Raw genomic sequence first — 27081 nt, forward strand, 5'->3', positions numbered from 1 at the left:
GTTCTTGATGTTCAAATGTTATTAAAATAGTTGGTTAGTTCTTGAAGTTAGAATGTGAATGAAAATTTTAGGGCTTTAGTTTGAATTGTGGTTTTTTTTTAATTAGATTGTGAATTGGGTATTGTGTTAGTTGGACTTGAAGTGTTTTTGAAGATAAAATTAAAGTTAGAACATGAAGTAATTAGAAATTAGAATTTAGGATTTTTTATATTTGGAAGATATTCAAGTTAGAAAAAACATTGGGTTGAATGATTTTGATGTTTGGAAGATATTCAAGTTATGAATGTGACTTTAGGATTTTTGAATTTAGAATTTTTTTTTGGGTTTGTATAAATTGTGAACTTTAGACTTTGGAACTAATTAGAACTTAGATACTTGAATTTTAGGAAAGTTGAATATAATATAGAACTTGAACTTAAAATTTGAATTTTGAACTTGAACTTAGAACTTTGAACTTGAAAGTTTTTTGACTTTAGAAATCTTGTTGAATTGTAATACTTATGAACTAATTAAACTAATTAGAGTTAGACGATATTCAAAGTCATGAATTTAAACTTTAGGAATTTTGAAAGTGGAACTTTGAAATTTTTAGGTTTGTATATGTTTGAACTCTTTAAACTTTAGAATTAACTAGAACTTAGAAGTTCATGTGGTTATTAACTTGAACTTTAGATACTTGAATTTTAGGAATTCAGAACTTTATAAATTATTTTGATTTGGATAAATTTTGAACTTTTAGACTTTAAAACTAACTAATTAGAACTTTATGTTGTCATTAACTTGAACTTTAATTAGATACTTGAATACTCCTATTTTAGAACTTTAATTTGTATATACTTGAAACTTGTAATTTTATTCTTATTTAACTTGGAACATCTGACTTGAAGTAATTAGAACTTGAATTATTTATAATTTGAACTTACTTATAAGTTGAACTTAATTATTATATGAATTAATTAATTATAACTTGAACTTAATTATTATATTAATTAATTAATTAATTATAAATTGAATTAATCATAACTTAAACTTAATTATTATATGAATTAATTAATTAGAACTTGAATTAATTAGAATTTGAACTTTATTATAAGTTGAATTAATTATAAGTTGAACTTAATTATTATATGAATTAATTAATTAGAACTTGAATTAATTAGAATTTGAACTTTATTATAAGTTGAATTAATTATAAGTTGAACTTAATTATTATATGAATTAATTAATTATAACTTGAATTAATCATAACTTGAACTTAATTATTATATGAATTAATTAATTATAACTTGAACTTAAATATTATATTAATTAATTAATTATAAATTGAATTAATCATAACTTGAACTTAATTATTATATTAATTAATTAATTATAACTTGAATTAATTAGAATTTGTAGTCTCGATGAATTGTAGTTATTATGAACAAATTAATTAAGCTTGAATATATGTAATTTTGTAGATGGATCATCATTTGTGGATGTATAACATGCATTATGAAGTTGGTGGTGGTTTGAAACCTGAATTTATTGACGTTGTAAGAAGTTTTATCGATCATGCCATGACACTTGATATTTTTAAGAGAAATGGATTGGTTAGGTGTCCTTGTCGTGAATGTAGGTGCTTGAAATTTTTTAATCCATATATGTTAAAGTTCATTTGTATGGTAATGAATTTAAGCCTAGATATTTTGTATGGGTTAATCATGCAGAAATAGATGGATTGAATAATATATTTTATAATCTGCTGCCTATGGATAAATATAATATGCTTGCACCACATGGTCAAATTAGGGTTGAACATGATACGGTTCTACATGATAAAATTCAACATGATACATTTCAACATGATAGAGTTCATGAAATGGTTAATGATGCTTTCGGGGTTCAAGGTGGGATGGAACCCGAACAATATTTTGATGAAACTCCTAATGAAGAAACAAGACGCTTCTATCAACATTTAGAAGAGGCTAGTCGTCTATTATGTGAAGGGAGTCCGCATTTTGCTTTATCAATTGCAGTTAGGTTACTGAATATTAAATCAGATTGGAGTGTCCCTCATGCGGCTATGGACTCAATGGTTGATCTTTTGGGCGAACTAGTTAATCCTGAGTATAACATACCTAAGAACTTCTATGAGGCAAATAGATTGATTTCCAAGTTAGGATTGTCGTATGATAGAATTCATTGTTGTGTTAATGGCTACATGTTGTTCTACATTCATGAAATGAGTTTTTTAAGTCAACTTTTAGCTTGGGGTTGATTACTCCTTTTTTATATATATTTTTATACGGACTGTAGGAAGGCCTCGTAGGAAGATCTTTGAAGGGTTAAAATTTTGATTAAGTGTGAACTCACTTTACAAGGGGGTCTTACAGACCATAGGGGGTCCTATGAACCATAGGAAAGAAACGTAGAATGAATTCAGAGACTGAGTAATTGGAGTTTGGAGAAGGTGCCAGGATAAAATGGTTTGACAACCCATAGAAGATTTGTCAAGCCATAGACAGGGGTCATAAGATAGGCCCCGAAATTTGGAATTTTGACCAAGTGTCAGAAGATTTGACAAGCTGATTTCACGACCCGTAGAGACATTGACGATCCATAGACTTAACTAGTAAGTTCGAGGTGCAATTTCCAATAGCTAATATTTTGTGTACTTAAGTCCTACGAAGGTTTCTAAGACTCGTAAGTGCTTCGACGACCCATAGGACATGGTTCGCAAGAAGTAGGATTATTTTGACTTGAATTTCTATGAGTGCAAGTTGACGAGCTAGACAAGGACCTACGGACCGTAGGTCCCATCCGTAGGTCACTTCGACAGTTTTAAGTAAGGGGTATTTTGGACTTTTTCCCTTTGTTTAAATCATAAACCACATAATTTTGTACTATTTGGGATGTCCTATAACCACCCAAGCCTTCAAACTAACCTCATTCCCTCACATTCATCAAAAATCACTTCAAGGCATCAAGGTTTCCTCTCAAGCTCAAGTCTAGGGTATCCAAGTTTAAGGTCTCCAATCGTCTATTATTTCTAGGGCTTTTATTTCACGGTATGTGGGAATTCACCAATAGATTCCAGTTATCCATTGGGTACAAAAAGAACTCAATTTTCGTTATTCAATTTTATCGAATTTAAAAGGGTTTCATGTCAATTATTCGTGGGTCTATTCTATATTGATTCATTTGATATTGTTTCAGTTGATTATGCATTAATTTATATTAACAAATGATTTTAAATTGATTTCACATTCACCAATGTATTATGTCTATGATTTTCAAGTCTGAACTATGAATTTATGATCATGAACTTATGAATGATTTATGAAAAGCTATGAACTATGTTTCCAAGTATGGTCCAAGTATGAATGAATGAATTTGGAAAGGTTTTCTCACAATATGAGGAAATCATGATTTACATGCTTAGAAAGGTAAGTGTCTATATGAAGTACATTTTGATCATGATTTTCAAAGAGTTCTTTCTATGATGTATTTTATTAATGTGGATTGGTACTTATTTTCCTTTCCCAATGTTAATGATTTACTTATTCTGTTGGAATTAACTAAGCACCGAGAGGACTTTATGGTGGAGACTTAGTAAGGGAGTCTCTAGCACCTAGTCCCAAACTACATTGCCCTTGTAGGTTGCCTTGATTGGTCTAACTAGTGAATCCACATATTTATGATTTTGATACGGAGTCTACCTTGGCAAGTAGCCTCTCTCTTCTCAATTTGAGAGTTACATCTGATTCCATGGTATAGCTCACATGAGATTAAATATCGATTAAGGTTAATATCCTACAAATGTCTATGTTTTCTTATAAGCTCTTTAATGATATTTTTATGATACATTGATCCTATTTAATGTTTTCATGTTTTATTTCACTCTTTTCAAGATTTTTGGTCATGCATCACAGGTTCATATTGATCATGTCAATTTATTCATCTCCATTTTCCCAATGCTCATCTCAAATTCAAGCTTAGGGTCTAGTACTAAAACTTACATCACACATTGTTTGCATACTATACTAAGTTACAACTACTAGGTGAAATTAAGAAACATTCTCCCACTAAGACCTCATGACAAGTAGTCAATCTTTATCTTCCAATCTACCTAGTTATAATCTATCATCATATTCTCTTTCACAACCTAAGTATGATTTACCCACTCATTATACCTCTTTGCCTAGTTAAGCTCTTAGACCTATGAATATTCTGGGCTCTCCCGTAAAAATCAAAAGCCTAGCTTAGTTCTATCAACTCATGACTACTCTGCCCTTTGGTTTAACACCAATACTTGGCCCTTACTAACCCAACGACACCTCAACATAAAACTCTTCTCTTGGTTCAGGTGTACTCTAACTAATCTTACTAGCAACTCTTTTTCTACCTTCTATCATGAAGCTAGACAATAATTACTACTCTTTAGTCAAAAACAAAGGGACTTCACTTATAACCCCATTACTTAACTTATAGGTACATAATTCTAGTTATATGCCTCAATCAACCACTACTCTCACTATTTGTTTTACACTCCTCTAACTTCATCTTTCTGGCTTTGGGATCATTCTACTAATTATAGCTTACCATGTGTCAAATTACATTATCTCAGATTGTAACACTAACCATTTAATATTGCAAGTCTGAACGAACCACCCAAACTAAAGAAAAACTAAGCCGGCAAGCAACGATTAAATAGATCAATCCATCAAAATCAAACCCAAATAAATTTTAACCACCACAAGGTACACTACTAGCTAGTAATTACAATGACACATGCGAACCTTGCACCCTAAATAAGAAACCAAGAGATGATCCCATGAATTACTTTGACTCCATCTTAAAGCTGAGCTTTCTAAGAGAAATTCCATTCGCTCATAGAGCCAAAGTTTGAATTAGCCAAAACACACCACTACAGTAGACCCTAATAACAATTTGACTCCTTGGATCATCGATACACCCGCTGTAGTTTACCCGTGCTACCAAGGCTCAACACGGAATCATCGAGATTGAAAGTAGTCCGAGTTGTAATGTAAAATGAGTTGGTGTCTAAAATTTCCAAAATGCACTAACTAACCACCTCAAAGTGCATAATTTACAAGAGCACACCCAGGCAATTCTGATAAAGCAAGACTAATCAACCTGAACGCTCTCGCTCTATAATCATCCCTTTCCTCAATATTTTGGTCAGTTACAAACATAAGAAGACCACCACTTCCATGTACCCGCTAGAACCCTATTTACAGGATGTTTCAAGTTAAAATATCACCAAACTTAAAATAAACAAACCAATTCCATTTGTAGCCCTTTCCAACTCCAATATAGCCATCTGACACCACATCACACAACTAGTTAAACTAATGACTTTACTATTAAATTCACCATGAAGAGACAACTCAGCCAATTCAAAAGGTAAACCTTAACTCAGCCACCCAAGGAACAAAGAATAGGAAGTATAACAAAGAAGAATCGATGAATGAGATCTACAGTAGACCATAAGGGCCACAACTACTGCCACACCCTTCTCTCAGCAGCAACCTCACACCAGCTAAGCACACTAGGGGCAACCTAGGAAGGGGAAAGGACTAAGCCCATATACTCTAAAATAGCTTAACAAATCCCAACAGAGAAATCAACTAAGCACAACATCCACAAGGTATAATTCTATCACTATTGCCATATCACAATAACATCAATATGATCCACCACTAAAACAAATCACCTAGGGAGAATAAACACATACACATAGTTTCAAATAAAGTTGTTATTGTAAAATAGACATGTGAAACTAATTTGAGATTAAAAATAAACAACAACAACAGCCCAGTGAAATCTCATAACCTGGGTCTGGGAGGGTAAAGTGTACGTAAACCTTATTCCTATCAAGGTAGGACGACTATTTTCGAGAGACCCTCAGCTCAATAGAAGCATAAAAAGAGGTTAGATACTACTAAGAAGTACAAGAAGTTAAAAGCGTTATGTGAGAGCAAATAACGAAAGCGACAAAAATAAAATAAAGTAATCAAAGTACATAAAATAGTATATAATAAGAGAAATCAGAGCACAAGAAATTATAGTAGGCTAATAAGGAAGAATTCAAAAATTACCAAAAAAGAAAAAACACATTAGGATCAATTCAAAGTGATGAAAACAAAATGTTATAATAATTACCTGTCAAGATTTCAACTTTTGGTCAAAAACAGAAGATCTTTGATATTTTATTAGTCAAAAGTAATACATAAATACAAATAACCAAAAAGAAAAAGTAAACTTGAGGGAAAATGAGTACTAATGAAGGGAAATTAAAGAAAATTAACATATAAGTTCTTGAGCTTGAAAATTCATGCATTTTTGGGGAATGAAGTGAGCTTTTCTTGAACAAAAACTAGCATAAAAAATTACTTTTTTTGGCATCACAAATTATGAAACAAAAAGCAAATTCTAGGTTTACGGAATATAAGCTAGCGTTTGACCATAGATTTTTCGAATTGTTTTTGAAAATTTATCTTCAAAATATGTATTTGGCCATGAAATTTGATTAGACTTTCAAAATCTGATCATCGAATATTTTTAAGTTCCAAAAAACTGTCTCGGACTAGTTTTTGGGACTTTCACGCATAAAATTTTAAACTTATTTCTAAGTAAAATTCATACTTAAACATAAGTTCAAATTCCAAAAATCACAATTTCAGAAACTCAAATTTTCACGTTTGAACTTCATAAAGATCATAAACATCTTTTCTACTTTTTGGCATCACAAGTCATGAAACTAAAAGAAAAAAAAACTGGGTTTTTGAGCTAGTACCTGAATATTAAGAAAAGCAACAAACTTAGATGAAGGAAAAACGATATGTGAGCTTTTCTTGAAACAAATATTAGCATAAATAAATTAAATCTTCATTTAGTTGAGCCGATAGTGAAGCTCTCGTCAATTTAAGCTTCAGGTAAATTTACTTAGTTCATAGCTTTATTGGTTCCTTTTTTTTGTTGTTGATAACGATATGCTAGAACTCGATAACAATATAATGTAGAGTCCAAATGGAGCAGATGTGAGCTTAAAGAGAATCAACGCATCCGTAATGATAGTTCTTTTGAAAATGTTTTGTGTAGTAAGAAATGACAACGATTTAATGATTCATATACTGCTAGGATTTCTTTTAGCTTTGGAACAAGAATGTATGTATATATATATATATATAAATGCTTTCACCATTAGATTTATGATTTGAGGTGTAGAATATTGAGATTTGACCCATCTTTTGACATTAAGATTGAAACTTGATTATAGATTTAGACTCCATGGCTTATTGGTAACATGTCCATGACCCATCATTTCCCTTGGTTGATCATTGAGATCAAAACAATTTCCTTTCTCTTTAAGTCCAATCTCGGACATTTTAGTTTTCGCCATAAAATATTTAAATCCGCCTGTTAACCATATTTGCGGATGTTTTGAGATGCCTAACATCTTTGTTGGGAGATAACCAGAAGTCTAGTAAGCCTCGAGATCTTACAGATGTTGTTAAGAATCGTTATTAACCAATCATGTATCGGATGCACCATTCCTTGAAGTAAGTAAAGGGCGCAAAGATGCGGATTTGACCCGCATCCTCTTTCTTTTTGTTTAAATAGAGAAAGTGGTGGCTAGATTCGCGTTCCCTTTCCAGACTATCAAGGATTTCAAAGATCTTTCATACTATGCCGCTTTCCCCTTGTCTCTCTTCTTTAGCTAATGATGAAGTAAATCCCTAAAGTCAAAGTAGTCCATGAAAGCATCTATTTTTTCCATTAAAGAAATTGCTTATGTAAAGATGGGGTGAGTCTCTTATAAGATCTTCTTCTCTTCTCTTTTCAAAGTAGTCCATGAAAGCAACTATTTTTTCCATTAAAGAAATTGCTTATGTAAAGATGGGGTGAGTCTCTTATAAGATCTTCTTCTCTTATCTTTTCTTCTGCTAGTTAGCTTATCATGAGCTAGCTCATACACCCACTACACGAGTGGCATACTACTTAGTCAAGTAGAAAGGCCAACCTGAGAGCTTTCTGGTTTATATGGTAAAACTATCTTTATTGATTTCCTTGGATTATCCCCTAATCTACTTCCCGAAGGGGAGCCTTGGAGTAACTGGTAAAGTTGCTACCATGTGACCAGGAGGTCACGGGTTCAAGCCTTGGAAACAGCCTCTGGCAGAAATGCAAGGCAAGGCTGCGTACAATAGACCCTTGTGGTCAGGCCCTTCCCCGGACCCTGCGCATAGCGGGAGCTTTAGTGCACCGGGCTGCCCTTTTATCCCCTAATCTACTTCCCGTCGAATTTAGTGGAAATCATGCTGCAGCTCTTTCTTTGGCTGCAAAACTACGGCGCATCCCTGCATATATAGTTATACCAAAAAATGCTCCAAAATGCAAAGTTGCGAATGTCAAACCTTACGGTGGTCAAGTTATCTTCAGTAAGCCATAAATGCAGTCCCAGGAGGATACTACAAACAAGGTGTTGCAAGATACCGGTGTTGTTCTTATTCCTTCCTCTAATGATAGGCTCATGATAAGGTAACGCGAGTCTCACCTTTTTTGCTAGGAATCTAGACAGAATGATCTCTACTAATGAATTTTTCTCCATTAATATGTTTATTTTGTGGTCTTTACAGTGGGGCGTGGGCAGGGTACAATATCTCTGGAGCTTTTGGAACAAGCTTCGGAAACCGACACACTAATAGTTCCAATCAGCGGTAAATCAACAATTTTAAGACTTTGATGTATTGTTTTCTTGAAATTTTAATTTGTAAATCAGCCTCATTTTCTGATTCGGAAGGTGGTATGATATCAGGAGTTGCATTGGCTGGCAAGGCGATTAATCCTGCCATTCGCATTTTGGCTGCCGAACCAATGGGAGTAATGGTAGGATTACTAAGTTATCTCAAGTCAACACTATCGCTGATGGCCTTCGAGCTTTTCTTGGAGATCTCACGTGGTAAAGTCGTCGAGCTCCTTCTACTCTAAACTACTATTTGCCTAGTTTAAGCTTTTCATAGTCAAAAAACTAACTTTTCTTGGATATCTGACATTTACCTTCACCATCAAACAGGACTATTGATCTCGTGGATGATGTCATAGTTGTTGATGATACAGAGATAATACAAGCCATGAAACTTTGCTATGAGATTCTAAAGATTGCAGTGGAACCAAGTGGAGTTATTGGCCTTGCAGCTATTCTTTCCGATGGTTTCCGAAAAAATCCAGCCTATAGTAAATGCAATCATATTGGCATTGTACTTTCTGGAGGAAACATTGATCTTGGCATGCTCTGGAATTCCCTTGATAAATGAGAGACTCTAATAGTCCAGGTAGGCGGATTCAGAATTGAACTAGTGGTTCGAATTTGGAATTCTACCACAACTCATTTGATATACTGGGTTCGAAATCAATTACTATTTGTTCTTCGTTGGTGAAGTCTTTATATATATATATATATATATATGGATCTCAACAGATTTTCCATCAGAGGACTACTACAACTACATCATCGTTAAGGCGCCCCGGTTTGAACATGCCAGGTTGGTTGACAAACCCAAGGGCAAAGCCGGGGGGAGGGGGCAGCCGAAAAGGATAGTTCATGAGGTTCTGTCACTGTTATAGATGTACGAGGTTGAGTAGTTTCTTGGTCCTCAGCTGGTATTTCTGGATTCAAAGGTACGAGAAGAGGAACACCATTTGCTGCTCAAACCGCAGCAGCAAATGCTATCCGTACAATAGTGGATCAAGGTATGATAAAAGGTCCCGGTCTTGGAAGATATATATAGAGAGAGAGAGAGTTCGATCCAAAGTTACTAGTTTCGAATGAATCTGTAACTTACACTCTTATGTCCATCCTTGGAAACAAGTGTCATTCAAATTATCATTGTTTTTGTTCTTTATATTCAATCCCTCCTCTCAATGTCCCAACTTTTATGTTATTGATTATATTTGTGAATTAGGCCAAACGGAGTTTGATGATATCTTTTATGAGAAATACATGTGCTAACATATATCAAAAGCTTCGATAATCATGATTTCGTGTTGTAGATCTTGAAACTTGAAAAAAAAAGTAACATTAGTATGTCATTTTTTGTTATGAGAAATACTGTACACAATCTTGAGGTTCTCTTGTATGTAGTCTTAACTTGCATTTTATAGCAAGGTCCGGAAAAAGATTAGATCATGAGGATTTATATACGCGACCTTAACTTGCTTTGCGGTGAAAGAAAGGGTCAAACTACAAAGATCTATTATACACAGACTTAACTTGCATTAACTAGCAGAGTAAAGGAATGACTGAATCACTAAGGTTTATTATAAACACTTTTAGTATTTCTACAAGAGACTGTTTTCATAGTTCACCCGAGAAAATTCCTGTAGTTTAATTACCGGGGGTGGGGGGTTAATTCAATTCACTCTTCTTGAAGCTCTTGTCATGAAATGGTCTCCATCTTACAATACGAGCTGATGACGTAAATCCATACATATATGATTTGTGTCGAATTTCCTAAAACACCCCTCTTTCAATAAGATTCACAACATGTCAAGCAAGCCGAAGTAAGATTGAATAGAGGAACTCACGAGCATTTTACTATCTCAGATGTGTTCATTATAAATAGTGTCTCATTATTTTGATGATGAAGAAAATTATGTAAATACTTACTCGATATCTCACTTATCAGATTCCATTGTGGAATGAATCTCTGGCTTTACCAGTTACTCTAAAAATCCTTTTTAAAAATTTGATAAAAATAAAATAAATATTTATTTAAAAAGAATTGTCACTTTAATACAACGTAGTTTTGTCCTTCCTTCCTTCTTTTTAACGTCTTTTTAACAAACTTTATAGGGTTTTAGAGTTTCCTTCCCATCAGTATGAGCTCCACAACCATGGATACCTAGCCCCCTTCTCCACAACCACCATGTTGGAGCAACATAGTGAAGTAACAACCGTCGCCACAACCATCGCCGCAATCTACTATTACTCCGGCCACCGTCACTGCTGCAGCAACGGCAACGGTAGGTAACGGAGTTTTGGTAGGGAATTGCAAGTCGACGAAGGGGATAGCAATGGATGTGGTAGATGCTAACGCTATAATTCAACGCGGAGATAAGCTGAATCATTCTGTTGACCGATTTGTTTCGGTACTTGAAGTGCTTTCAGAAATTCGTGACCCGAATTCACGTCATTCACTCAATTTTCTCCCGTTCAGTGTTGATACCACGTAGCCGTCTACCAATTCTCTTAAGAAAAGTTGGATTTTTATTTTTGTTTGCAATAAAATACTAGCTGATTTGTTCCCTATTCCTTAGTGTCTGTGGAGAGAGTTACTAGATATCTATGTTGGTGGGAGCTATTAGGCACTCGGTGGAATAATTGAGTTGCACACAATTTTAGGAGGGCTCAAATTAAGTGTCTTGTTTTTTTGGTAGATTTGATAAGCCTTTTATTCTTATTGCTATGGTTGAGTTACATTGCAGGTGATTTCACTTGATTTGGGGTGGCAATATGATTATTTGTCTATCTATTTTTGTATTGTAATGAAACATCATTTGATTGACTAGAAAACAAATTTACTAGTAGAAATAGAAAAAACAAGTTATATAATGACAGTTCACGTTTAAATGAAGAGGTACATAATTAGTTGGCTATTTTGGTCAACTTTACCTGGAGAAATCCTTACACAAATAGCTGACAGAATTCCCTGTCTACCTTTTCATTTAAACTACCCAACTATTTAAACTAAAAATCACAAATAAATGTATAAGTATACAATGGAAAATATATATATATATATAATAAAGTAATTTATTTATAACAAATATTGTCATTCTTTAGTTAATAAAAAAGAAGAAGCCAAAAGTTATAGAAAGTATACACCGACTATAAAATATACCTCATCAAAAGTCATAAAAAAATACATTGATTATATAATATAGATTAAATATAAATGTGATACATTCAAAAAGCTGAATAGAGCTTAATTATATGTGAAGTATACTTTGACTATACATGAAGTATACACTGACTATTCAATTTCTATCAACTCAAAATTACCTATAAATAGTCCCAAAATTGAAATCCTCTCGATATTTTGAGTTTTGTTATATATAATTCGCTCGAAACAATTTACATTTGCGGTACGTCGATTTTTATTTTTTAATAAAAAAGAAGAAGAACAAGAAGGAGAAGACGAAGAAGGAGGGGGAGGAAGGAAGAAGAAGGAAAAGAAGCCAATGGCGAAATTGAAAGGATGAAGACGAAGATATTCGTTCAATTTCAATAATTTTAAAATTGGGCCAATATTTTGTTGAAGCAAAGGGCCGAATGGCTACTTTGCATAATTATCGAAAAAAGTAAACAATAAATTTGAACGATTATTTGTATAAAGATTCCTGGTACATATCTAGCCCAAATAATGTCATGCCAAAATCACCATTTTCATTTGGGCTTATAATCCAATCCAAATTGGAATTCACTGAAATCCATAAAATCTTCGACTCGTCTTCATCTTCATTCTTCCCCAGAAAACCTCAGTTAAATCTCCATATGATTATACTGATAACTGATAACTGATGTCAGATGTGTTCATTATAAATAGTGCCTCATTATTTTGATGATGAAGAAGATTATGTAAATATTTACTCGATATCTCACTTATTAGATTCCATTGTGGAATGAATCTCTTGCTTTAGCAGTTACGCCAAAAATCCCTTTTAGAAATTTAATAAAAATAAAATAAATATTTATTTAAAAAGAATTGACACTTTAATATGAAGTCGTTTTGCCCTTCCTTCCTTTTTTAACTTCTTTTTAACAAAATTTTTAGGATTTTAGAGTTTCCTTCCCATCAGTATGAGCTCCACAACCATGGATACTCAACCCCCTTCTCCACAACTACCATGTTGGAGCGCAATCTACTATTACTCCGGCCATCGTCACTGCCGCCGCAGATGCAACAATGACAGCGACAGGTAACAGAGCTTTGGTAGGGAATTGCAAGTCGACGAAGGGGATAGCAGTGACTATGGTAGATGCTAACTCTATAATTCAAGGCGAAGATGAGCTAAATCATTCTGCTGATGGATTTGTTTCGGTACCTAAAGTGCTTTCAGAGTTTTGTGACCCGAATTCACGTCATTCACTCAATTTCCTTGCGTTCACTGTTGATACCACAAAGCCGTTTCCCGATTCTCTTAAGAAAGGTTGGATTTTTATTTTTGTTTGCAAAAAACACTAGCTGATTTGTTCCCTATGCCTTTGTGTCTGTGGAGAGAGTTAGTTGATATGTTTGTTGACGGGAGGTATTAGGTACTCGGTGGAATAATTGAGTTGCACACAAATTTAGCAGGGCTCAAATTAAGTGTCTTGTTTTTGGTAGATTTGATAAGCCTTTTTATTCTTTTTGCTATGGTTGAGTTACATTGTAGGTGATTTCACTTGTTTTGGGGTAGCAATACGATTATTTCTCTATCCATTTTAGTATTGTAATGATTGATCATTTGATTGACTAGAAAATAATTTTACTAGTAGAAATAAAAAAAATAAGTACTATAATGACATTTCACATTTAAATGAAAAGTTACGCAATTAGTTGGCTATTTTGGCCAACTTTACCGGAGAAATCCTTACACAAATAACTGACAGAATTCACTGCCTACCTTTTTATTTAAACTACCCAACTATTTAAATTAAAAATCACAAATAAATGTATAAGTATACAGTGGAAAATAAGCAGGGCTAATTTCATATATATATATATATATATATAATAAAGTAATTTATTTATAACAAATATAGTCATTCTTTATTTACATAAAAAATGAAAAAATCAAAAGTTATAGAAAGTATACACCAACTATAAAATATACCTCGTCAAAAGTCATAAAAAGTGTACATTGATTATATAATATAGATTAAATATACATGAGCTATACAAGGACTATACATTATGATACATTTAAAAAGCTGAATAAAGCTTAATTATATATGAAGTATACTTTGACTATACATGAAGTATACACTGACTATTCAATCTCGATCAACTCAAAATCACCTATAAATAGTCTCAAAATTAAAATCCTCTTGATGTTTGGAGTTTTTTTATATATAATTCGCTTGAAACAATTTACACTTGCGGTACGTTTATTTTTTAAAAAAAAAATAAAGAAGGAGGAGGAAGAGGAAGAGGAAGAGGAAGGAAGAATAAGGAGAAAAAACTATTAATGGCGAAATTGAAAGGATGAAGACAAAGATATTCGTTCAATTTCGGTAATTTTAAAGTTGGACCAATATTTTGGTGAAGCAAAGGGCCGAATGGCTACTTTGCATAATTATCGAAAAAAGTAAACGATAAATTTGAATGGCTATTTGTATAAAGATTCTCGGTACATATGTAGCCCAAATTGTGTCATGCCAAAATCCCCATTTTCATTTGGGCTTATAATCCAATCCAAATTGGAATTCACCGAAGTCCACAAAATCTTCTACTATTCTTCATCTCCATTCTTCCCTAGAAAACCTCAGCTAAATCCCCAGATGCTTATACGCTTATACTGATAGCTAATGTCAGATGTGTTCATTATAAATAATGCCTCATTATTTTGATGATGAAGAAGATTATGTAAATACTTACTTGATATTTCACTTATCAGATTCAATTGTGGAATGAATTTTTGGCTTTACCAGTTACGCCAAAAATTCCTTTTAGAAATTTGATAAAATTAAAATAAATATTTATTTAAAAAGAATTGACACTTTAATATGATTAAGTTGGGTTCCTTCCTTCTTTTTAACAAACATTTTAGGGTTTTAGAGTTTCCTTCCCATCAGTATTCTTTTTAACTTCTTTTTAATAAACTTTTTAGGGGTTTATAGTTTCCTTCCTGATGAGCTCCATGGATACCCAGCCATCTTCTCCACAACCACCATGTTGGAGCAACATAGTGAAGCAACAACCGCCGCCACAACCATCGCCGCAATCATCTATTACTCCGGCCACCGTCGCTGCCGCCGCAGCTGCAGCAACGGCGGCGGCAGGTAACGGAGTTTTGGTAGGGAATTGCAAGTCGACGAAGGGGATAGCAGTGGCTGTGGTAGATGCTAACTCTATAATTCAAGGCGGAGATAAGCTGAATCATTCTGCTGACCGATTTGTTTCGGTACCTGAAGTGCTTTCAGAGATTCGTGACCCGAATTCACGTCATTCACTCAATTTCCTTCCGTTCACTGTTGATACCACAGAGCCGTCTCCCGATTCTCTTAAGAAAGGTTGGATTTTTATTTTTGTTTGCAAAAAACACTAGCTGATTTGTTCCCTATGCCTTAGTGTCTGTGGAGAGAGTTAGTTGATATCTATGTTGGTGGGAAGTATTAGGTACTCGGTAGAATAATTGAGTTGCACACAATTTTAGCAGGGCTCAAATTAAGTGTCTTGTTTTTGGTAGATTTGATAAGCCTTTTTATTCTTATTGCTATGGTTGAGTTACATTGTAGGTGATTTCACTTGTTTTGGGGTGGCAATATGATTATTTCTCTATCCAGTTTTGTATTGTAATGATTGATCATTTGATTGACTAGTTATATGCTAGCTATATATCCATATTAAAAATCACATCTTTTATTTGGGTTTGGGATCAGCAATGCGAATAAGCTCACACAGGAGCAAGAGTTCCGGCATCTTACTAGTTTTTAGTCCAGTTCTTGCTCTTTTTTTTTCCTACTCTATTTTAGCCTACCTCATTGATCAAGAATTAAGAAACTTGGTGAATTTAATTAGCACCAGAAAACCCCTCTTGGCGAAAAGTCAAGAAATCTACAAAAGAGAAAATTGAATCTAATTAGAAATTCAGGGGTAGAGAATACGAGATAGGGAATATGGATTCTTTGGCATCTCGATTTAATTTTTGGGAAAAAAATATTCATCGAAGAAAAAAATCAGAAACAACAATCACATTCCAGCTAACATTTCGATTTTAAATAGAACATTGTTAAAAAATCAAATCTATATTGTCATAGAATGTATATGTTCTTTCATCTCCGCATGATAGTCACACGGCTGTAAGTTTGGGTGGTTGGAGGTGTCAGGAAATAATACCTTATCTTGCTGAAAGAAATACCACGGGGAAAATATGTGGGATAGTTCTGATTTTGATTTCGGTGATTTTTGATTTAGGTTGTTTGTTTGTTTTTTGCTGTCAATTTGTCCCTCAATGGGCATGTCTGATTCCAATTATAGAGGTAAGAGTAAAGCTTTATCAAAAGAAATGTAGAGGTAGAGTCTGGTGTTTGTTTAGGCCCATTAGTGTGTTTGTAGTCTAGTTAGAATTGTGTTTGTCAATATAGGGGTAAGTGAAAGATTTAGAGAATCTCTAGTTTCGAACAGATGCATATATTACTTTAGGGTTATGTCTGAGTTCCAGAGGATGTCTAATTTTAGAGAACGGTGCTCGGTGTTTTTTTAATCTTGGGCATGTTGTTGAATATGTTCTGTTATCTGTCTTTGCAGTTATCAGCTTTGCAAGGGCTACGGGTGATTTGCACACACTTTCTGATGTGGATCTCAAGCTCATTGCCTTAACTTATACCTTGGAGGCTCAATTTCATGGAACTCAACATCTCCGAGATTGCCTGCCACCTATTCACATGGTTAATGTGAAAAGGTTGCCAGAGAAGGAGTTGCCTGGATGGGGCACGAACGTCCCTAATCCGGAGGAATGGGAAGCAATAGAACATGCACTTGATAATGGAGCAAACACCAACTCTAGAATTCTTCCCTTGAAAGATTTGAGTTTGAATGTTGTTCCTCTTGATCAACAAAGTGGTAGAGATGATTCTGTCGTGAATGGTGGTGATTCTCATTCTGAGAATCAGATGGATGCCGATGATGGCTTCAGTAAACCTCAAAAGTACTTGGCACAGAAAAAAGAAGTGAAGATTGAAGGTAAGAAGATGGTTGCCGATGGAATTGATGCATCACAAGGACAATATGATGATCATGGTGATGATTGGCTACCCGCTGTGAGCAGAAGTACTCATAGAAGATTTCTCAGACGAAAAGCTAGACGTGAAATGTCTGAGACATCATCTAAAATGGATGATTTACAAGATGCAACTGAAAATACAGTAGATGAAAACCTCGACAACTGTCAATGCGACGATATCTCTATGCGTCATAACCCTGAAGAAAATCCCAAGAAGAATGCCGAGGATGGTAAGGTTTCTGAAGTAAAAGATGGTGAGGAAAATTTGTTTACGATTTTGAGTCAGATGCGGCTTGAAGAAGATTCTGCACAAGCTCTTCAAGATGATGCAGATGTAAACATTTCCATTGAGGGGCCTGAATCAAATGATACTAAGCAAGACGGAAAAGAATTTGAAGAAGATGAAGGGGAGAATTTCGACTGTGCTGATGGAGGAGTGGAAGATGCAGAGATGGCCAGCCAGATGGATGAGAGCATTGAGACATCGTTTGTGGATGATAACAGCAGTGAACAAAGTTGGATGTTAAAATCCTTGTCCGAGTCAAGCGTTGCCTGTGTGACAGCTGATTATGCAATGCAAAATGTTATTCTTCAAATGGGTTTACGCCTTGTGGCACCTGGAGGAATGCAGATCCGTGAACTGCACAGGTATGTAAAAGCTGCTGTGATATCCACTGTCTATTGTTCATGTCATAAAGTTGCCAGAGTTATTATGTAAAAGTGGACTATTGACATATCCCTAATGATCCAGTCAATACATTGCTTCCTTAGATGCTAGGAATCCTCTAAATATTTGATTGCATCATTTGCTTATAGCAGCATATCTATTTTCAGGTGGGTACTGAAATGCCATGCCTGCTATAAAGTGACAACAGATGTTACTAGGATTTTCTGTCCCAATTGTGGAAATGGAGGCACTTTACGCAAGGTAGCAGTGACTGTTGGTGAAAATGGCATTGTGATTGCAGCACGCAGACCACGTATATCCTTGCGAGGGACAAAGGTGAGAAATGACATCTCCTTTCCTAAACATGTCCGACTTTTACACTTCTATAAATCACAACCCATAGCCTAATTAAAAACAGTAACTTGAGTAATATGCTTAGATAAGTTCATATTTCTCACTTTTTCTGTACATAGCTTCATTTTTTCCCAATCGAATTACAACAGAATGTATTCAAGAATCAAATTTGAGTTGTCTGTGAATCATAACCATGAAAGTTCTCCTCTTTAAATTTTAGTTAGTGATTTTGTGTCAGTTGCACCCTGCACATAACACACGTGGAGGGGACCTCAAATGTGTACAATGCTTAGCAATAGTTTAAGAGTCTTATCAGATGCTGTAGCCATTGCTTGGAATCCCTCTCTTCAGTCCAATTTCACCTAAATATCCTAGAATCTGTGTTGCTCAGATCCGCGTGGGATCCTCCAAAAATGCTACACTCGACAATATTTTTGAACTTAGTCCGAGCAACGTAGCTAGAATGTAAAACTTTTTTGCTGATTGCTCCCTTTGCAGTTCTCCCTGCCTTTACCTCGAGGGGGTAGAGATGCTGTTACCAAGAACCCAATATTACGTGAGGATCAGCTGCCACAGAAGTATCTTTATCCTAAAACAAAGAAGAAGAACAAGGTTGGTTTCAGCAAAATGTTCCTTTATCTTTTTTTTTTAATCTTAAGTAATATGATGAACATCTTAAGTTTAAATTTCCGCATTGCCTTAGAAGTTGAGTTGATTTGTTCTCTGTAGGAGGGGGACGACGTATTTACTCCGGACACTATTTTTCTCAACCATACTAGTAAGAAGGCTCCTCTGCAGCCCCCTGTTCGCAAGGCACTAGCTGTTTTCAGCGGGAAGAGGAATCCTAATGACAATCATTATTCTCGCGCTAAGCATTAGTATGAATACTTTGAAATAGCCACTCTGATGAGTTTACAGTTTTGTATGAGCAATCTGGGTCTTCTATACCAGTCCATTATATTATGGTTAGATGCCCTGAAGATTAATCCTACATTACAGATTTTTTTGGCTTGTTTATGGATGGTCTCAGTAACATGGGATACTGTTTGATTTCAAATGAAATTGAGTTTCTGCAGTCCTTTTTGTTTCCATTCCAAGTGTACTGTCAAGATTTAGACCGCTCCGAGGAATTCGGTCTAGTGGTTGATTAGAGCACAAGAAGTGGGGTGCGGATTAGGTGCCTGAGAAGGGTAAAAGGGTCGCCCTATTATCTGTCGAGCCTGGGAGATTACTTGGATATAAAAAAACACTCAACATTTATGGTTGTAAAAGACTATGAATCTTTATGGTTGTGAAAAAGGAGAGCATTCTTCAACCACATCAGCATTGTTTGTTTACTTAGTAAAAATTTTTACGTGATACTCTGTTTTGATGTCGCTATTTAATTTGTACCTACTTTTTATATTTTTGACAAAATCAAACAAAAATGTGTGAAGTTACATGAGTGAAGTCTAGACAAAAATGGTTGGACTGCAATTATATTTGCCTCAGCTTTAGCTATATATAATTGAAGTTCGACCAAATTAGCTGAAGTGAGTCAAAAATGATGGAATTTCAACCACATAATTGAAATTCAAATAAAAATAGTTGAATTTCAGTAATATGTTTGAGGTTTGATTTTGTCAAAACTAACTCTTCATATCGTATTATGTCTGAGGTTGTTCGAAATGGATATACATGTACTCGTAATAACGAACTTGCAAAATTGATCTGTTTATCATAAAGAGATTCGTCAGGAATTTTATTTTGTTTTTTTAAAAAAATTAGGCATAAGTTAAATGGCGACGTCATAATCGGGTATTCATGCACTAGTTGTTCTGGTATATAAATAGTATATTATTGTATCTACTTTATTAAATGCACATCTAAATTATGAAAAGTCTTAATTACCCTCTCAAACAAAGATTCTTGAAACTATTTACTCCCCTAAATTATGTGAAGTCTTAATTACTCCCTCAAACTTGAATTTTTGGAATTATTTGCCTCCTAATACGCCACATGATTTTAAAAAATTACTATGTTTTAATTTATATGACTCGCTTTCTTTTTAAGTAAATTTTAAAAAGATTAACACATTTTTATATTTAGTAAAAAATTAACTTTAAAATTTTCATTTTACCCCTAATGAAATAATTATTGGCACACAAATATTTATGACTTATTTTATACCACATCTTTCTTAAATTTCATTTCGAGTCGAACTACATTATATAAATAGGAACGCAAATAAATTTTTTACTAAATATAGAAATCTGTTATTCTTTTTAGAAATTACTTAAAAAGAAAACGAGTCATATAAATTAAAACAGAGTAATTTTTTAAAATCATGTGTCATATTAGGGAGCAAATAATTCCAAAAATTTAACACTTTTTTTAAAAAAATCGGGCGGAGGGGGGGGGGAGATTGTTGGGGGTATGTGGTATTGTATAAAATTTAAAATAATAATAATTAATAATTAAAAAATGGGTGGTTTGTGGAGGGAGGGTGTGTGTGTAGGAAATTTAGAAAAAAAAAAATTATAAAAAAGGTCAAAATACCCCTGAACTAAAGAGGAAGAGGGAGAGAGACTGACGTGACCATCCATGTGGATATTTTTTTTTCCATGTAGCACTGCCACGTCAGTTGTAACGGCCAACCGTTAAGTGGATGGTATTTGTGGTCTCTTTTGGTAACGGCGAGGGTATATTTGATCCCAAAAATAGTTAAAAGGTATATATGAGCTATTTTAAATAGTTCAAGAATAATTTTAACCCTTTTCTTTTAAAAAATAAAGATCTTCATATATTCAATATATAAAATTATACATTAACTTGGTATGTTAGGCAATTTTATAGTTCTATTGTTTAAACAACTGAATAATATATCTTGTTAAGTAATCAACATAAAATAGAATGGATGAATAAACTACCGACTAATTAAACTTTAACCCTATAAAATATCACATTTAAACCCAAACCCTATACAAAAAAAAAATGTTGGACCTAATATTTTGTTAGTTATATATATAAAAGACATTAATTTGATCAATATTCAATACTATGTTTGGATAGATTGTATGATTTGCTATTGTTTAATGATAATTTTGTTGTTTGGTTGGACTGTAACGTACTATATCATAATTGATAAATTTATAAAAATACCCTTAATAAAGGGTAAATTAAAAATATTTAAAATTAAGTAAGGGTATAATTGGAAGAAAAAAAATCTACAATGGGATACCACTAAATTGGTGGTTTCAAAAAGTGAGGGTTTTCATGGTTACAAAACCATGATACCAAACCATATCATACAATGTAATTAAAGAAACAATCAAAACAAACGTGGTTCTCTTACTAACCATATCATACCATACCACAGAAAACCACCATCCAAACAAGTTATATCCGAAGGAGCCTTGAGGTGAACCATAATTCTGCATTTTAAAATGTACTTAACTAATTAATGTGTCATATTTATATTTAATAATAATTTTAATTTTAATTATTCAAATCTAATAATTAAGTAAATTTATTTTTAGGTTTGAATCTTAATTATTAAGTGCATTTTTTTTATGTTTCAATCATTTAATGAGTCTAAATTTTAAATGATTAAGTTAGGTAAGATGTCTATTTTAATAGTTTTATAAAAATAATTCATCTATTATATCTATTCATCGCTATTTTCATTGTCCATCATTAGTAACTACTATTATTGTCACCCATTGTTATCAACTATGTACTACACATCAGTGGCGGACCCAGAATTTTTAATAAGGGGGTTCAAAATCTGAAAAAGTAGACACATGAACTAGCCGAAGGGGGTTCGACATCTACTATTTATACTATATACATAAAAAAATATTTTAACCATGTATAAATAGTATAATTTTTCGCCGAAGGGGGTTCGGATGACCCCCTCATTACATGCTGGGTCCGCCCCTGCTACACACCCATCATTCCTAGCCACAATTACCATCGTTGTCAATTACTATAATCTATTATCACTATCACTAACTATCAATCTGTCATAATTTATAATTATCAAAACAATCATCAAATCACCGTCATCAATTTCTATGTTATATACCAACCACATTATTTATTGCTATTATAATCAATTACTACCATCTATCATTATCATCAGTTGCCACCCATCAACTATTAACGTCAACCTCTGTAATTACCAGTCATTACCATCAATAGCTACTACCTACACATCAATTAGTCAACAGTCAACACCATTCATAATCTACATTCAAAATCATCACTAGCATTACTAACCAATATAACCATAACCAATCGCAATATATAATTTCTTAAGTCTTTTCATTAATATTAATAACAAACTAGTGTAATGGCCTGCCGGACGTAAAACTTTGTTTTTTATGATTACCATTAAAAACAAAATTTAATGAAATAAAAATGAAAAGTACAAAAAATGTTGATGTAGATAAATGAAATAAAGGCAAACATTAATCCCTATATTTAATTTAAAACATTAGTTTGCAGTAGGGGAACAAAATTTATATAGTATAATAAATGCACAAAAATAGAACTAATATACCAATAAGTAAGTTTCCTTTCTCTAACACTAAATAGTTAAAAATGGGGGAAAGAAAGGATGAATAAAAATATCCCACATGTGTGTTAGCTTCAAATCTCTTCCTAGGAGTATAAGTTTGATATAAAATCAAGCATATGAATCGATTTACAAAACAAAAAGGGAAAATAAAGGTACACTACAAAAGTTATTCTCTTCTCGTTAATGTCCGTTAAAATTTCTTGAAAATTTTTATGACGTTTAAATATACAAAGTCTTTGAATTACATCAAGAAAAATGTCTCCATGTGTGCATAACTATTAATTGTAACCTCTTATTGAGAACATAAACCTGAAACAGAAATTAAAATAACAAAATTAATATCAAAAAAATTGCAAGCCCATAAGTACAGAATAATTAGAGAATGAAACTTATATTTCGATTAACAACAACAAAGGACAACTACTTTATTGCCCACCAAATTTCTTGAAAACCCTTGTGATGTTCAAATACAAAAGTAATAAAGGGTAGTTTGGGGAAAATGAGAAAAGGAAAAGTAATTTGCTTTCATTATTACTTTTAAAACACATTAATAATTATAATTGTAACGGAAGGATTTTTATGGATGAAAGAAAATTAACAATTATCTTTTTTATTGATCAATTTTATGGAGTAAAGTTAATCATTTTCGGATCCAAATTTGAAAAACTTAGAAGGTGAAGATGCTATTGTTTAATAATTTGTATGCAGAATAAATATGAAATACACCAATCTTAATCTATATATTTCGATAAAACAATTACCCGCAAAAATTATTTATACCTAGTGATCATTTTATCATCTTTTCGCCTTTTTATCTATTCATTTTCCTTTCAATAATAAATACAAGATAAATGTAACTATATGAGTATTAACATAAGGAGTTAATATACAAAGTGTTATCCTTTGGACTTTATATATTCCAGAATATGTTGAGGTTTCGAATTGTATTTTGTTTTTACTTTGAAACATAGAAAGAAAGAAAAGCTTCTTAAAAAAATTGAGTAGATCTTTAACAAATTTTATATCATGAATTTCATCAATTTACATTGGGTATATGCATATAAGTATTTTGTATTTTACCCTTATAATCAAAGTATATATTTTTTTTTATAATTTTCTTCTTTCTTGCTTAAAAGAGGTAAGAAACCACCAAAAAGATGTGATGAAGTGGATGAGAATGTTGCTCCCTTAATCAAAAGTCTCAAATTTAATAACTGGATATGGAGAAATTCTCGGTAGGAAACTCTTTCCCCCAAATGGGATCATATGCGGTGTAATTTTAAAATAGTTTGAATCCACTGCGGATAATGAACACCGAATACTGAGTGGGAAATAAAAAAACTACATAGGTAAGAAAAATCATTCACACAGATATGAACAACCATAGAAGGAGGCCTAGGTTTTATATCACTTCATGATGTCTCATTGGCACTGTTTTGTAAACTTTGGTGGAACTTCAGGACAAAATCTACCTTGTGGAGTGATTATATGACCAACAAATATTGTAGGAAGGAACATGCTATAGTGGTACAATGAAAACAGGGATCACAGACATGGGAAAAAATGCTAGAAGCCAGGGACTTAATAGAACACCAAATTTGGTGACAAACTAGGAAAGGGGATTCACTTTTCTGCTTTGATAACTGGACTGGATTGGGAGCTCTGTACTATGTAAATCCAAGGAATACCTATGATACAAGAATTCAAAATGTCAGAGAAATGACAGAACAAGGGAGATGGAATAGAAGAAAACTGATGGAAGTACTCACTGAAGACATTGTTGATCATATCATCGATAATATAACCACACCCAGGGAAGAAAGAGATTGTGATAGACCTTGGTGGATACTAGACACAAGTGGATGTTTTACTATTAAATCAACCTGGGAGTTTATTAGGTTAAGGGGACCACAAATGAGCAAATACAGTTTCATGTGGATTAAGGGGTTGCCTTTTAAAATTTACTTTTTTATGTGGAGATGCTGGAAATTCAAGATTCCTACTGATGATGTCCTAAAAAAGATGAACTTTACTTTGGTGTCTAAGTGTTGGTGTTGTATAAATCCTAGAGAAGAGACTATGCCCCATTTATTCCTAACATCAGATACTGCTAAAAGAACTTGGTCTTATTTTTGTAAGGCAGCAGGAATAAACATGGAAGGAGTACAGTTACAACAATTAATTGTGAAATGGTGGAATGCACAAGTAACTAACAGATTGAAACAGATATATGCTGCAGTGCCATCAATCATAATATGGGAATTGTGGAAGAGACGAAATGGTATCAAACATGGGTATAGGAAGGTTAATAGCTCAGTTATTCATCTAGTCCTAATCTCCATCCAAAGACTAGTTCTTTACAGAAACCCCTCAATTAGAACTATCCCTATTGGGTGGGAAAATCTGGTGCATATACTGGAGGAAGGCAAAGCAAGAATGAAGGTAAAGCAAGTTAGATGGAATTTCCCTCCACACGGTTGGTGTGCTTGCAACACTGATGGAGCTTCTAGAGGTAACCCAGGGAGGAGTGCCTATGGTTTTTGTGTGAGAAATGCACAAGGAAATCTAATATATGCTCAAGCAGGGGAAATTGGTTATGCCACCAATATAGAAGTAGAAATTGTGGCTCTACTGGAAGCCCTGAAGTATTGTAAGCAGCAAGGACTTAACAACATTATTTTTCAGACAGACTCACAAACTATACAAAAAATTATAACTGGAGATTGGAAACCTCCATGGAGTATAGCAGACTGGATAGAACAAGTGGAGGAATACAAGAGGGATTTGGATGTCATTTTCAAACATACCCTAAGAGAAGCAAATAAATTGGTTGATGCTTTAGCCAATTATGCTTTAGATGAAGGACCAATGCAGTGTTACTTGTTTAAGGATTTGAAGGTGCACATGAGAAGAATCCTAAACAGTGATAAAAGTCAAATCCCTTATCTAAGAATTAAGAAATACTGAAGGAGCTGGAGAAAAAAGAAAAAGGGACTCACAATGAAAATGAAAATCAAATACAAAGAGGAGGAAAAGGAATTTGATTTCTTATATAATATTTTGTTAGTTTAATTTGTTCTTTTAGGTTGTTTATTTTACAGGATTACAGGAATACACAAAAGGACTAATCAACACAAGGCAACAACTTCCCTAAACAACAACAAATCAATTTCTTCAAGCACTCTAGTAACCACAATGGCGGAGAACAAAACTCTTAGATGCAACAGATTCAACAGAGGGGAAGGGGACACATCAAAATATCTACACCAGAAGAGAATCAGAAAGAAACCAACTAAGCAAATTTGGTCCTATCATCATCTTCACACCTCAATAAAAGAGGATCAACTGAAAGAACAAAAACAGAAAGACGACAAGGAGAAGAATCATTTTCTACATGAAAAACAAGGCAACAAACACACATGCAGGGCTAAAAAACTCAAAAATCAATTAGATCGAAAGCAAATCAGAAGGAAACCAGCAACAATTTGGCCTCTTCATCATTTTCACAAACAATGGAAACAAAGAAGGATGAAGACCAAAAGACGAGTTTTAGGAAGAGGAGCTACAGCTAATGAGTTTCTCTTTTTTGACATATATGAGATAACTCTCAGAAATGAGGATAGAAAAATGCCACGTAGTAGGCAAGTAAAGAAAGATAAATATCTGTAAGGGATCGTTTAGTTCATGCAATAAAAAATCACAATTTAACAAAAAAAAAAAACATGCAAAGTCCCACTAAATTAAAGTTCACTCGTTTACTGACCTTTGATAAAGTGTACATCAGCGAAAGAGAATATTTCCAAATCCCAATCATGTCATAGCGGTATAAAAGATTTGATAGTCAAAGAACTCATAAAACTTAGTAGCTACAAAAGATATTTTCAAAATAATTAATCAAAACTTTTAGATAAATAAAACCGTAGCACAAAATGCGAACTAATTAGATAGATCAAAGGCACTGAAAGTTATTAATTAAGAACATAAATAAGAAAAACGTGACAATGCAAAGGGGATAAAATTGATTATGATCAGAACATAAATTTTAAAGGGCAGAAGAAAAGTAATTTGAGAAATTTTTATATCAAGCACTAATATATAAGCAAAACATTGTTGCATTACAATCCTGTAAATAGTAGTAAACAAAAGAAGCATTAAAGGGTCTAAAACTTTTCATGTAAAACAATCTCAAAATTCCTTCGACCGGATGGAACTAAATTCTACAAGTGATTATAAAATCACACAAAAATTTAGATTACTGAATACAATTTATATATGGAAGAGAACCAACAAATATCTAAACCAGAAAGATATGATTTACGCCTTCTCTTAAACACTTGCTATCAATCGACATGCCCATTAAGATATATGGAATACTTTGTACATCTGTTCATATTTTGTCGTCTTGAAGTGGCTACTAAATCAAAGATAGGAGATTTAGAGAAAATCTGTGAAAGAATTTGAAATAAAAGAAATTAGCCTGCAAAAGAAGAAGATTGGTAGTAGA

The 27081-nt window shown here is 33.4% G+C and overlaps 1 protein-coding gene and 1 pseudogene across 1 annotated transcript; both read left to right on the forward strand.

The window, feature by feature from the left end:
• Nucleotides 1-7905: 7905 nt before the first annotated feature.
• On the forward strand, nt 7906-9323 carry LOC129894554 (serine racemase-like; annotated as a pseudogene).
• Nucleotides 9324-14528: 5205 nt separating this feature from the next.
• Nucleotides 14529-19094, forward strand: LOC129895654 (RNA-binding NOB1-like protein). Its single transcript, XM_055971384.1, has 6 exons — nt 14529-14636; nt 14881-15283; nt 16521-17643; nt 17830-17998; nt 18515-18628; nt 18746-19094. The coding sequence occupies exons 1-6, from the start codon at nt 14604-14606 to the stop codon at nt 18893-18895; spliced, it is 1992 nt and encodes a 663-aa protein (XP_055827359.1). The 5' UTR covers nt 14529-14603; the 3' UTR covers nt 18896-19094.
• The last annotated feature ends 7987 nt before the right edge of the window (nt 19095-27081 follow it).

Source organism: Solanum dulcamara, chromosome 7, assembly GCF_947179165.1.
Source record: "Solanum dulcamara chromosome 7, daSolDulc1.2, whole genome shotgun sequence".
Lineage (NCBI taxonomy): Eukaryota > Viridiplantae > Streptophyta > Magnoliopsida > Solanales > Solanaceae > Solanum > Solanum dulcamara.

Bases quoted from the DNA above. Each gene is read 5' to 3' on its own strand.
- LOC129895654 (XM_055971384.1), top strand. From the start codon at position 14,604: ATGCCTCATTATTTTGATGATGAAGAAGATTAT. The intron at 15,284-16,520 runs GTTGGATTTTTA...CTGTCTTTGCAG, and splicing joins TCCCGATTCTCTTAAGAAAG to TTATCAGCTTTGCAAGGGCT. The intron at 17,644-17,829 runs GTATGTAAAAGC...ATCTATTTTCAG, and splicing joins CAGATCCGTGAACTGCACAG to GTGGGTACTGAAATGCCATG.